This window comes from Sminthopsis crassicaudata, chromosome 1 (assembly GCF_048593235.1).
Source record: "Sminthopsis crassicaudata isolate SCR6 chromosome 1, ASM4859323v1, whole genome shotgun sequence".
NCBI classification, from domain to species: Eukaryota; Metazoa; Chordata; class Mammalia; order Dasyuromorphia; family Dasyuridae; genus Sminthopsis; species Sminthopsis crassicaudata.
The window spans coordinates 144,894,209-144,907,903 of NC_133617.1; the positions used below are offsets into that span (position 1 = coordinate 144,894,209).

At 34.2% G+C, this 13,695-nt stretch overlaps 1 protein-coding gene across 3 annotated transcripts in view; it reads right to left on the bottom strand.

The window, feature by feature from the left end:
- The window catches only part of CPQ (carboxypeptidase Q), a 651,739-nt gene that overhangs the window by 224,355 nt on the left and 413,689 nt on the right, over positions 1–13,695 (bottom strand). For all 3 annotated transcript variants that reach the window (XM_074268920.1, XM_074268909.1, XM_074268930.1), the window contains one exon: positions 1,519–1,630. In XM_074268920.1, coding sequence (XP_074125021.1) covers positions 1,519–1,630 — 112 coding nt within the window. The remainder of the gene's footprint in view (positions 1–1,518; positions 1,631–13,695) is intronic.

Below are 13,695 nucleotides of genomic sequence, written 5' to 3' on the forward strand. Positions count from 1 at the left end.
ATAAGTTTTAATAAGTATTAATCTTTTTTATGTTTTATAAAGGATAAGAGTAGGATGGGAGGATGAGGAGTGTCATATTTTAGTAGGAATAAGTTTTAATACCTTAATGATATAGTAATAAATTAGTCAATTTCAATTACCCGTCTTCATTTTGTCTTAAGCCTTCATTTTGGGATTGAGTTATTTGGGTAAATTATTTTTCCTTATTTTTCTACATTTTAAAAAAAATTATCTTTCAATAATAATTTCAATAGTAATAGTAGTAGAAATTGATAAACACTTGTGGACCTTCTGATAAAACAGACCACCAATGGAAAAAATAATATAAGCAACTTTATCACTAATTTAAATATTAAACTACCAAACAAATTATGTGGTTAAAACAGTAACAATACTTAGAAACAAACATAGCTAGTACTGGAGACCCCAGCTATAACCTTGTTCCTAGGATGTGACTATAGCTGGTTCCTAAACTTGAGACTCAGAAAAGCCATTTTTTTGTTTGAGGGAATAATATTGACTGAGTGACAAAAACTCGTCAGATGGTCAACTTGGAAGGAGACACACAACCTCCAGCCCAGCAGAGGGTGAACCTTGTTGTGAGTACAGTAGGAAAGATACTTGCTTAGCTTAACTTTTAAGACTCAAATTGGTAGTTTTCTCATAGTTTATTCTGAGGTAGTTGTATATGTTCCCATGATCTTCGCTATAATGAATACAACCCCATAGTGATGGGGTATATAGTAGACTAATGATTCAAAGATAACATCTAATAAAAGCTAAATGTTTAATTTCAGTTCTCAGTCCAAGGAGAACCAATCTCTTTGGTCCTCACAATAAAAACACCTCTGCCCTCTACTAATAAAGGTGCTCATTACCATACAATTGTTCAATTCTTCTCCCCTTCTAAAGTCCACCTCTCGATTTAGTTGAGAAAGGTATTGTAATCTGGTCTTGCTGGTTTCAGTGGAGTGACTCATAAATGCCTCCTTCAGCCCTTGGGCTAGTCTTTGAAATATGATTGCCAATGCTGCTTTTATACATAGCATTGGACTAAAAAACTCAACAAGGTTTTCTTCATTTGTACAGAGTCTTGAGAGAGTATAAACCAGCAAGGCACTGCTAGTTTTACTGATTAAACCATTTCCCCTATTTTCTTCACAGAAATCTAGCCTCAGTCTAGCAGAGGTATTAACCACAGACAATGACTGAGATGATGTTAGTTACAATGACATACTTATTTTCCATAATGATTAGTCTATTTAATACTTTAATGTCTGGAATACAGTTTAAGTAAGACTTCACTCTCAAAGGTACTTGATTAATTTTGTTCTAGGAAATTAGTAACAGGGAAATGCAGGAGGCTTTGCAAACACAAGGGAACCAATATTCTGCAACATAGCTTGTTCCTATGTTAAAGTTAAAGAGTTAAAACACCAATGAATATGAACACAACAAAAAAGACACCATCATTCTTGAAATGCTTACACTTCAGTTAACAATTTTGTAAATATTTACCTAGATCCTTAATAAGAGAGAGGGCTTCCCATGACACAAATGCTCCACTGCCATCATCAAGGGCACCCTGTCCAACATCCCAGCTGTCCAGATGTCCACTGACTAGGACAACCTAAAAAATACAAATACATTGATTTATTAAATGTGAAAAGAAAAAAAAAAGTTAAAATGGCACTTATTACCTGGACTTTAATTATTCTCTTTACAAAATATCCCAAGAAAAAACTTATGAATACATTAGATATAAGAAAATTTATAAAGCCAATTCTCCACTCTTGTGGTGCCTCTACTCCAAACTGTTCTCCATAATATAATGGATACTCTTGTGAGTAAAGATTTTAAAATTTATATATTCATATTCCCAGAGTTTGTTCTAGTACCTGCAATTTATAGTAAGTATTCAATTCTTATTGATCTACTAATATGTGTGGTACTTTCTTGAATTCTATGATCAATAGAAGGAACACTCAAATTCTAATTCTAGATATCCCACTAGTTTCCTATGTAACCATGGGAAAGTTGCCCAAACCTCTACAGGCATTATCATTAATTGGAAAATGGTAATTATTTTTGTAATATATGATTTTTATAGACCACTATTGTGCTATAAGGAATAATGAATTCAATAATTTAATTCAATAATAGAAAAACATAGAAAGACTTGCTCAAAAAAGATGAAGGGCAAAATGAGTAGAACCAAGAAAACATTGTATATAGTAATAGCATTATTGCTTTAAAAATAACTTTGCATGAGTAAGCACTTTGACTATTATAAATACCCAAATTAACTATAAAGGATATATGAATGACAATGCTATCTACATCCAGAGAAAGAAGTGATAAATAGAAGTATATACTATATATTTGTGTCTAATGGTAGCCATTTCTAGTATAGAAAGAGAGAAAAAAAAATTTACATGATAATTTTGCTGTATATTTCATATGCTTCATATTCATATTCAATTGAATGCTTCATATTATTGTACTATGCTATTGAAATGGTTGTTTTATTCTATAAATTAAAAATAACATTTAAAGAAAAAGAAAAAAGGATTTGGGATGTGGACTAAATAGTTTCCAAAATTCCTCCTTAGCTCTAAATCTATGGCTTAAGATTGAAAAGAAATTAGAACAGGAAGGACTCTTAAAATGTAAATACTTTAATTTAAATGCTTAAATTTACTATTGTTAAATAAGCTAGGAGATAATAGCACCCTCTAAGAAGTAGAATCCCTGCAGCTTTCATATAATCATGCTTTGTGATTTAAAAAATTAGTAATTTTCTCTTAGAAAATAGATAAATTTCCAGCTGAATCATTTTTCTATGTGTGGATAAATTTTTAAAAACTGCCAAGTGGAGTTGGACTAATTATCTGAATAATTAAGGCTAAAAGAAATCTTTCTGCTTTTAGAGGGAACTGAGAGCTTCCTTTCCTCTATTGCTTCTATCTGAATAGATAAAACCAAAGTCCCTTTCATTGTAGTCACATGTGACACTTACACTGTTCCCCTAAATAGCTATGGAGCTGACCCAGAAGGATCCTAAGGAAAGAATGAATATATATTGCAACAATAGGAAATTCTGATTTTAAAAATGGCACAATCCCATTTGGGATGATATTCTAATCAGTTGACATTCTTAACCTTCTTACAATCCCAGAACTGACACAATTAAAAGGAACGCTGGATTGGCAAAGAGTTTAACATTTTTTGAATGAACTTTTACTTATATTAGTTTTTTTTTAAAGAATAAAAGAAAAGTTAATTTTGTTCTCCCCCCTTCCCCCATTGCAGTTGATCATAGGCACAAACTGTAATGGATTGGGAAATAGCATTTCTTTTTTTTGTTTTTTAAATATTCTTATTTTCCCCAATTACATGTAAAACAATATTTTTGTGGGGTTATATATGTACACTCATTTTTTATATATTTCCATTTGAATCATGTTGGGAGAGAAAAATTAGAATAAAAATAGAAAACCATAAGAGAAAAAACAAAACAAACAAACAAACAAAAAAAAAGTGAACATAGCATGTATTTGATAAGGTTTAGATTTAGGGAACCAAAATGAGATTAGGGTTTCTGGTGGTCAGGGAGTTAAATGATAAGGTCTAGTGGCAGGTTTGGGGTTCAGGGAACCAAATGGAGAGATTTGGCTTCCCTGCAACCCTTTGGAATTCAGTGCAAGAGTTTTGGGGAACTCCCTTCTGGCGGTGCAGAGTTTCTCTGTAAAGGAATTTATAAACCCGAAAACCTAGACTGATAAAAGAGGTTTATTATGGGGATTGGAAGTAAAGTTAGAAATTCTGACAGAGGCATGAAGTCTGGTTAGGGAAATAGGTGAGGATAAAGAGAGGATGGCGCTGGAAAAGAATATTCCAGTGAACAGAGGCTCCTTGGCATCCCAAGTATGGCACAGCCAGCATGTTTGGAACCTCTGCAAAGAGAGGATTTTAGTTTGGGTCTTTTATATTGAGTGTCCTCGTGGGGGCTGGGAGAGCCCAAGTTGGCTCAGCCTCTGTGGGGGCTGGGACAAGCCCAGATCTCCTATTGGAATTCAAAGGGGTGCTTTTTGACCAGGATTTGTAATTGAATTAAAGGCTCTGGCATCCTGGAAAGACAACTTGTCTGGGGAGGATATGCCTCAGCCAGGAGGGGCTGGGAATCTGAAAGGAATCACAGATCAATAGGAAATAAAATTTTTTAAAGGGACCACAACCATGTCATATTGATTTACATTCAATTTCCATATTCTCTCTGGATGCACAGGGCATTTTCCATCCAAAGTTTATTGTGATTTCCTTGGATCACTGATCAATGATGATATTGCTGTTGGCATATACAATATTTTCTTGGTTCTTCTTGTTTTGCTTAGCATCAGTATCAATATCACCTTAAAAAACTGAAAACTTAGGATCCCTAAAAATATCTCTAAAAACAGCTGCACAAAACCCCTGAATGTTGGGACTGATTTCACCTTCCTCCCTGGAAATAGGATTTACTTAAAAAAAAAAAAAAAAAAAAAAAGCATTAATAGTCACGTTATAGACTAAGGAAGGAGAGGGTGAAAAGAGAAAAAAAATGAATGCAAGAATAATTGTGAAAAAAAATGAAGCAAGTTTCTTTGATAAAGGCCTCACCTTTATCTCAGATATATAGAGGATTGACTTATATTTATAAAAATAAAAAACTTCCCCAATTGATAAATGATCAAAATATATGAACAATTTTGAGATGAAATAATCATAGTTATCTGTAGTTGTATGAAAAAAGGTCTAATTGACTATTGATTAAAGCAATACAAATTAAAACAATTTTGAAGTACTACCACATACCAATTAGATTGGCTAATAGAACAGAAAGGGAAAATAACAAATGATGGAGTTATGGGGAAAATGAGATATCAATGCACTGTTGGTGGAATTGTAAAATGATTCAACCATTCTGTAGAGCAATTTGAAGCAACTAAGGAACTATAAAATCATGCATGCCTTTGACCCAGTAATACCACTTTTAGGTCTGTACACCACAAGAGATAAAAAACAAAAAAGAGCTATGTACAAAAGAATACTTATAGTATCTCTTTGGGGGGGCAAAGAATTGGAAATTGAGGGGACGCCTATAAATTGGGGGTTGATTGGCTGAATAAATCATAGTATGTAATTATGATGAAATACTATTGTGCTATAAGGAATGATAAGCAGGATTCTCTCAGAAGAATCTGGAATGACTTAGCATGAGCTAATGCAAAATGAAATGTATTGTGCACAAAATAGTAGCAATATCGTAAGATGCTCAACTGTGAATGACATCACTGTTCTCAGAAATACAGCAATACAAGAGTACTATGAAAGACTAATGATGAAAAATGCTATCCATACTGAGAAAGAATTGATGGTGTTGAATACAGTTTTGAAGCTTAGTTTTTGTGTGTGTGTGGGGGGGGGTTGTTTCTTTTTTTTTTTTTTTTTAAACTTTCCTTACTTTTATTAAGACCTGAAGTTGTTTTTTCTTGATTTCTTTTTTTTTTTTTTTTTTTTGGGGGGGGGTTTAGTTCTATTATTTTTTTCTTTCATAACAACTATTATGGAATGACTATTTTGTATAACCTACATCAAATTGTTTGCATCCACAATGAGGTGAGACTGGGGAGGAAGAAGGAGGAAGAATCTCTAACTCAAAAGTTTCAAAAACAAATGTTAAAAATTGTTTTTAAATATATCTGGGAAAAAATAAAATACTAAAAAAAAAAAAAAAAAAATAAGTGAACCATTTGCTGTTGCATGTCACTTTTCATCATGCAGAGTTTTTTGTCCTAAGGAGATATGACCAGGATATTTACTTTCCTACAGTTTTAGAAATGTATGGAACTCCTGGAAGGTAAATTCAGAGGCCTAAATAAGGATCAAATATCTAATATTTTCTGTTCAAAGTTTTAGTTTTCAATGATATAATTGAAAGGCAGTAAGATATAGAATAAAGAATGCTAAGCTGTAGGCCATGAGATTTGAGTTTTAGAGCTGCCACTGCAACTAATCCATTTTATGATCTATTCTAAAACATTTCATTTTGCCTCTCCATGACTCAGTAATGAGTAAGAGTTATTTAAGGTCCCTTCTATTTCTAAGATTGTATAAGTCCATGGTCAAGTCTGTTAGGAGACCTCCATTATTTCACTTAATATAAATCCTTTTTATAACCAAGTGAAGCATGAACGGGGTCACCTATATAATCAAAAAGGGAACAAAAAAGATTCCTACCTTCAACCTCCCACCATCATTCCCATTTGTTTCATTTGCTCCTGGTCAGAAACCAAACTGTGTGGCCCTTTCTTATCAATCTCATTTGTTTGCCCTTTATTTTCAAGACGCCACTACTCAGAATCTCATGGAGTTGACTGTGGTTAATTTTGCCAAACCACATGTAACAAGAAGTCAGACTTGTTAAAAAAAAAAAAAAAAAAAAGCCTTCATGGGATTTCAGTACTTTCATGTTTCCCTTGTTTATATTTACCTTTTGAAAGACTGACGAATCTGGACACCTGGTTTTTAATATTCTGTATCTCAAATTTGGCTACATATACAGATTTATTGCTATGACTATGATCCCTTGGACGCCTTACTGATAAGTAGAGGCATTTGCTAAATAATGCCAGTCAGATCATTAGGCAATAAACATTTATTAAGTACCTACTGTATAACAGATAGCGCTCTGCTTAATGTTGAGCCTGCCTAAAAAGTAAGGCAAAATATAGTCCCTGTTCTCAAGTATCTCACAATCTAGTGGTGGAGATAATTACATAAAATAAGCTATATAGAGGCTACATAGGAAATAAGATATTAAAGTTAAAAAGGGTTGGGAAAGGTTTCTTGTAGGATATGGGATTTTAGATGAGACTTGAAGGAAGATATGGGAAGCCAGTAGCAAAGTATCCCATGAAGGGGGGACAGCCAGTGAAAATGTCAAGAGTTGGAAATGGTATGTTTTGTCTAAAGAACAGCAAAGATATCAATGTTACCAAAACACAAAATACATGCTGGAGTTAAAAAGGATGAGGAGTGGAAGGTGTGAGGGAGAGAGAGGAGGAAGGGCAGGTTATGAAGAACTGTGAAAGCCAGATTTTACATTTTACTTTTACTGGAGAATATTCTCTTTTACATACATTCTATCCTGGACTAGAAATTGGGAAACCAGATGTCCTTGATTGTTTTTCTCCCAGACTGATTACTTTGATCATATTGAACTGGATCATTTCAGAAGGTGAGAAAGGGTTATTAATGTTATGAAATTTAAGTGATGACGCATTTTCCAGACCACAGGGGAAATCCTCAGATTCCTAACAAGGAAGAACAGTAAAAGGCTGAAGACTATGAACTATAAAGAAAAGAAAAGATGAAAGAACTCAGCTTATTTAGCCTATAGGTGGAACAAGCTGAAGGCTGGTCTAATAATGGTTTTTAGATGTGATGGTGAATAGTTGAGAAGAAGAACAAAGAAAGGGAGATTAAACCACAGCAACAAGAATTTGGTTTCATAAAAGGAAAAATTTCCACAGAGAGGTAGCTAATCATAGGACTGCATGACAATGGAAGATGGGGAAGCCTATTACAGGATTTTTAAAATAGGATCAATTCATGTTTAGAATAGAAGCTTGAAGGAAAGAAATGCTTAAGAGAATAAGGTAACCTCGCCTGATCCCACTGAGGTCTATGATTCTACGTCACTTTTCGTAGCATCTAACTGTTATAAAACCCATTTTAATGGGGAGGAATTTGTTTGAAAAAAAAAATCTAAAGATATCATTAAAAGTGAAAGAGGAACTAGCTATAAGAAATAGAATTGTTTTTTAATAAAAAAAAAAAAAGACTGAAAATAACCTCTATTCCTAGCAATTAGGAAATAGCTATATAAATCAAAATATATTAATCTTAAGGTGCATTGTGTTATAGTGATTGGACTTTTGAGTGTAGATTCAGCAAGCCCAGGGTTCAAGTTTTGCCCTTGACACATAATAGCTATGTGACTTCCATCAAGATCAAGTCATTATTTCTCTTCATGACCCAGGCAACTCTTTAAGACTTTAAATTATAGAGAAGTATTAGCTCTAGAAGAAGTTTCCTTGCTGGGAATTCCCTCTGTTGATGATACCATGAGTCTAAATATAAAAATACATATAATATACATACATATGGGTATGTCTACACATGGTGTCCTAAAGCAACAAATATAAAGAATACAAAACAATATGGCAAGATATGAAGTAATACAAAGCAAAATCATCAGCATAGGAAAATTAATATGCATTCACGACCTAAATATAATTTACTAATGAAGTCTCCAAGAAGTTCTTTAGGCTCAGAGAGATTAAGTGACTTTCCCATGATCATACAGATGTCAGCCAGCACCATAATATTCAAAGCAAGGTCTTCCTGTCTCTCATGTCCAGAACTCTAGACACTGTCATGAAATCCCTTATATTATCCCAAATGTCTCCTGATCTCTACCTACCAAAAAAACACCCAAATTCAGGTTCTCATAATCTTTCACCTGAATTATCCCAATAGCTTCTTACTTTGTCTCTACCTCAAATCTCTTCCCATTCCAATCTATCCTACACATAACCAACAAGGTGATTTTTCCTTAAGTTCAGTTGTGCCTTGTGTCTCCCCATTAACCAACCCCTATTCAATAGTGACTCTCCATAACTCATTGGAACAGCTGGACATAATGGCACATTTACTGTTCTTTATGCATGACACTTTTCTATAAACTTGCACTGGTTATCCTTCATGTTTGAAATCCATTTCCTTCTTATCTTCTCTTTTAGCATCCCAAATTTTCTTCAAAATTCAATTCATTTGTCACTTTATATATATAGTCTTTCTTGATTCCCTCCAGATGCTAATGTCTTTCATTTCCAAATGAACATTTACGTAATATATACATATGTATGTAAATATATGTATATAACTATATGCATGTATACATAGATGTATACACACACATACATGAATGTGTAAATCTCATTTCCCTTGTTAGAATTATGCTCTTGGAGGGCATGGATTGCTTAGTTTTCAAAATCAAGAAACTGAATTTCAGTGATATTCAGTGAAGATCACAAGAATAGTAAGCATAAAAACGCTGAGCTTCAATCCCACTACAGTTTAGAATGGGTGCTAAGAACCATCATATTTCCAACCTAAGGCATTCAGTCTTTCTTGGACAGCCCATTGGTCCCCCAGCTTCCCATGGCTCACTGTATCAGTAGAGACACCTGATAGTTTTTAGCCCCTATGAAACTCAGTAAGTATTCTACCATCCTTGATCCCTCAGCAATTAGGAATTTGACTGACAAGTAGAATTTGAACCCAAAATGCTCTCACTTCAAAACTAATGATCTATCCATCGCACTACTTGCTTCTAGTTAGAAACATTGTATTTTGTAAGAAAATGGTTTAATTCAAATAAATATTTCCCTATACATACATTAGGGGCATGTCTGTGGAACAGAAATAAGCCTCACAATAGAAAGTGGTGTCCAATTTCTACATTGCAAACACTGGGTCTTCTGTCTTATCTCCAAGCTTTGTGCTATGGAGCCTTTGGGTGTTGGTAGCCTGGAGGAAACATATCACTTTCAAAAGGAAATGTGCCATCTATCCAAAAACTCACACTGACTGATGAGGTGCTCCTGGGAGAAGAGCTAAGTAAGGCTTGTCCAGCCTGCCCCCTCTCAAGTGTAGGAGGGAAAGTCAGATTTGCTTCATGAAAGGAAAATCATGTCTGTTCCTGGTTGAAATCTCTGAGTGCAATATTGAACTGATAGATGAGGACAAAACATGAGGAGACCTAATTTATCTGGGGCTCAAGAAAGCCAAACCACTGATGGATTTACAAAATGGGATTGCAAAGCATTCGGAGAGAAAAATGGCTGTAATGGATTAAAAATTGATTTGGGGATAGGGGAACAGAGAATGTCTTTGGGAGGAAATCATTCTGATTAAATGAAAGCACTGGGGTTCAGAACAGCAGGAATGACAGGCTGCAATAGGAGATGATCTCTTAAACAAGGGGAAAGAGTGTCCTGAGACTATCCAATGGGGATGTACTACATCACAAGAGAGCATAAGAACATGACAGAAGTAGGAGGGCTACCTTTCCATGATGGTCCTTTAGTTTCTTGAACTAAAGAGAGTAAAGGAGAGAGCAGAGAGAGAATTTCTTTCCCTTAGACCACAGAATCACATTGAAGCTATCACTGTATCAAAAAGTAAGGCTCACAATTTACAATCTGCCTGGGGAAATATCTAAGGCAGGACCCGAATACAGATCTTCCAAATTATGTCCAATGCTCTATTACACAATCAAGCTCACAATACTAACTGTGAGTTTTCTCTCCCCTTTTAGTTAAATTCCATAGGAACATGAGAAAAAGCATGAGCCTTTACAGCTCAACATAGTAAGAAATAGCATAGAAATAATGTTATAGAATCTGAGGGCTACTGGATGGGGCACTGGGAATAGAATCAAAGAACCTCCCTTTATTAGCAACCAAGGGAGCTTAGTAGTGTGTGTGTGTGTGTGTGTGTGTGTGTGTGTATTCACACACACGTATATATATATATCTATGTCTATGTGCATATAGATATCATATGTTTGTATATATATGTATATATATATATATACACACACATAGATCATATCTAAAACATAAAAGTATATAGATATAATCCATTATATATAAGATATAGGTAAAATACATACTTATATATACACATATATAAAAGAAATACAATTCAATGGCAGAATACAATTGTATTCTTTATTCACTGTTTCTCTTCTAGCTCTAAATCATTGATTTTATGGTATTTAGCTAAATTACCCTAGAGATTCAGCCCTATCTCCTAGAGTAGCAGGTCACCAAGCAGAAAGAATGTTGAACCCAAAGTCAAGAAAAACTGGATTGAATCCTTCCTTAAACATTTACTTAGATGTATGAATCTGGGAAAATCACCTCACTTCTCCCACTTCACTGTAAAATGAAGACATAAATGGTATCTACATCCTAGAACTGTTGTAGGGATCAAATTAGCGAACATATATAAAATTCTTTGCAAGTCTTTAAGTCTTCTTGCTACATGAATACTAGCTATCATCAAATCTACATCCCTTGAAACACTGTATAATATGAATTGATATTCCATGTCTCAGTTTCCTTATCTATGACATAAATAAGAAAATAATATATCACAGAGCTGTTGTGATGAAAAAGCTTCATAGCTTTAAAAGGTATATAAAATATTAATTTTTTATCAGTCCCACTATATATATATTTTTTTGTTTTGATTTTTGTTCCATTACAATCAGTCTCAGAGTTCTACTGGATCTAGGACAGTTTCTAAAATCCTAGAAGTCATTTGCAGCCTAGTTGCAAAAATACTGATGAGTAAAATTTTATGTGGTTAATTAGATCAGATTATCCAATCAATCTAAAGGCATTTGTTAAATGCCAACTATAAGCCAGATACTATCTTAGGTAGTGGAGCTAAAGAGATAAAATTAATTCTATGAGCACAAGGAGTTTTTATTTTATCAGAAAGATAACCTGTATATACATATATAGAAACAAAATAAATACAAGGTAATTGGGATGGGTAAGAGATGCATGCACTGACAGATGGTCAGGAATGTCTCATATAGGTTAACTGGCTTGTTGATTTATTGGTTGGTTGCTGTCCTTTATTCTTAAAGAAGACCAAGATGACATCAGTATATTAGAGTCAAGTTACAGTTATCTCACTGTGGCTGATCAGAGCAAAATACCTACCACAAGTCAGTCACATATAGTCCATGTAAACATTTGGGTGGATTCTCTAAATTTGTACATTTTGCATTTCTTTAGAACTATTTCAATTCTGCCTTGCTCAGAGAGCACAGCACTTTTCTAATGAGGGCAGGCTACGTGAGGTCTTCATGTGCCAGTGTCTCCCATGTCATACAATCAATTCCAAAAATTTTAAGAGAGACTTTGAGAGTATCTTTGTATCCTTTTTTCTGACCATCTTGTGAGTGCTTGTCTTTTCTCCTTAAAATAGCATTTTTGCCAAGCATTTATTTGGCATTTACAATGTAGTCAGTCCAATGGAGTTGCACTCTTTACAGTAGAGTTTTAATGCTAGGCAGTTTAGTTCAAGAAATTCAGTTTCCTAGCATGGTGCTTCAGGTTTCACAGGCACACACAAAGGTCAGCACAACAGTTCTGTAGACCTTCAGTTTGGTAGGTAGTCTAGTACCTCATCTCTCCCATACTTTCTTCCAGTGCCTCCCCAACACTGACCTAACTCTGGAAATATGTGTGTATCAACCTCATTATCAATGTATACCTTCCTGGAAAATATACTGTCAAAGTAAGTGAAATTATCCCCAGCATTAAAAAAATTCTCCATTTGTTGTAAGTCTTATCTGAAAAAAAGCTTTGAAGGAAACTAGGGATTCTAAGAAGCAAAGGTGAGAAGGGAATATATTTGAGGCACTGAAGACAATATATACAAAGGAATGGAGATAGAACATGAGTTTATAAGAATCAGCAAGACTTTAGTTGGCTTGTAAAATGTGGTAACAAAACTAATACATAAAAAGACTGGAATGAAGATTGAAACTAGGTTGGGAAGGAGTTTAAATACACAAAAACATTATATTTAATTCCAGAAGTGAAAAAGAGCCATAGGAGTTTACCTACTAGGAGAATGACATGTTCACACTTATGCTTTAAAAATATAATTTTGGAAGTTGTGTGCAGGTTGGATTAGAGTAAGGAGAGACTTGAAGCAAGGAGGGCAATTAGATGGCTATTGTATTTTTCCAGATCATAGGTAACTAAGAGCCTGAATAAGGATGCTGCCGTATGAATGAAGAAAAGGAAAGGAAGATGAAAAATGAAATACAATTAACAAGACTAGGCAACTGATTGGATATGTACAATGAGAGAGAATAAAATATGAAGGCAGACTTTTGGGCTGCGAACCTAGATGACTGAAATAACAGTGGGACTTTTATTATAAATAACTTACAAAAATGTCTTGGAGACATCCAGTTTAATATAATTAATAGTCTTCCCATAAAATAGGACCAGAGTTCAGGAAAGAGAATAGAACTAGAGATATACACACATATATGTATATATATGTAATTCAAATGCATAGAATTAACAATATTAACTAGAATTTATAAAGGACTTAAATATTTGGAATGTACTATCTCATGTGATTTTTTTAATGACTGAAATGAAGGCTATTAATATCCTCATTTTATAACTGAGAAGACTTAAAAAATTTAAATGAGTTGATTGCAGCAGATAGGGAAAGAAGGATAAGAAAGACTGAAAAAATATAGGATTCCACAATTAAGAGAAAGGAGAAGGGAAGAGATGGGAAGAAGCATTTGTTAATTGCTAAGCATTACAAATATTGTCTCATTTGATCCTCAAAAAGAACCTAGGAAGAGGTGCTATGATCAGCCCCATTTTACAGTGAGAAAACTGAGACAGACAGAATTTAAGTGGCTTGCCTTGTATCACACTACTAACATCTAGATAGTACAAGTGGATAGACCACTGGACTTGGGTCAGGAAGACCTGAGTTCAAATACATCCCTGAAAATTTATTGGCTTTCTGACC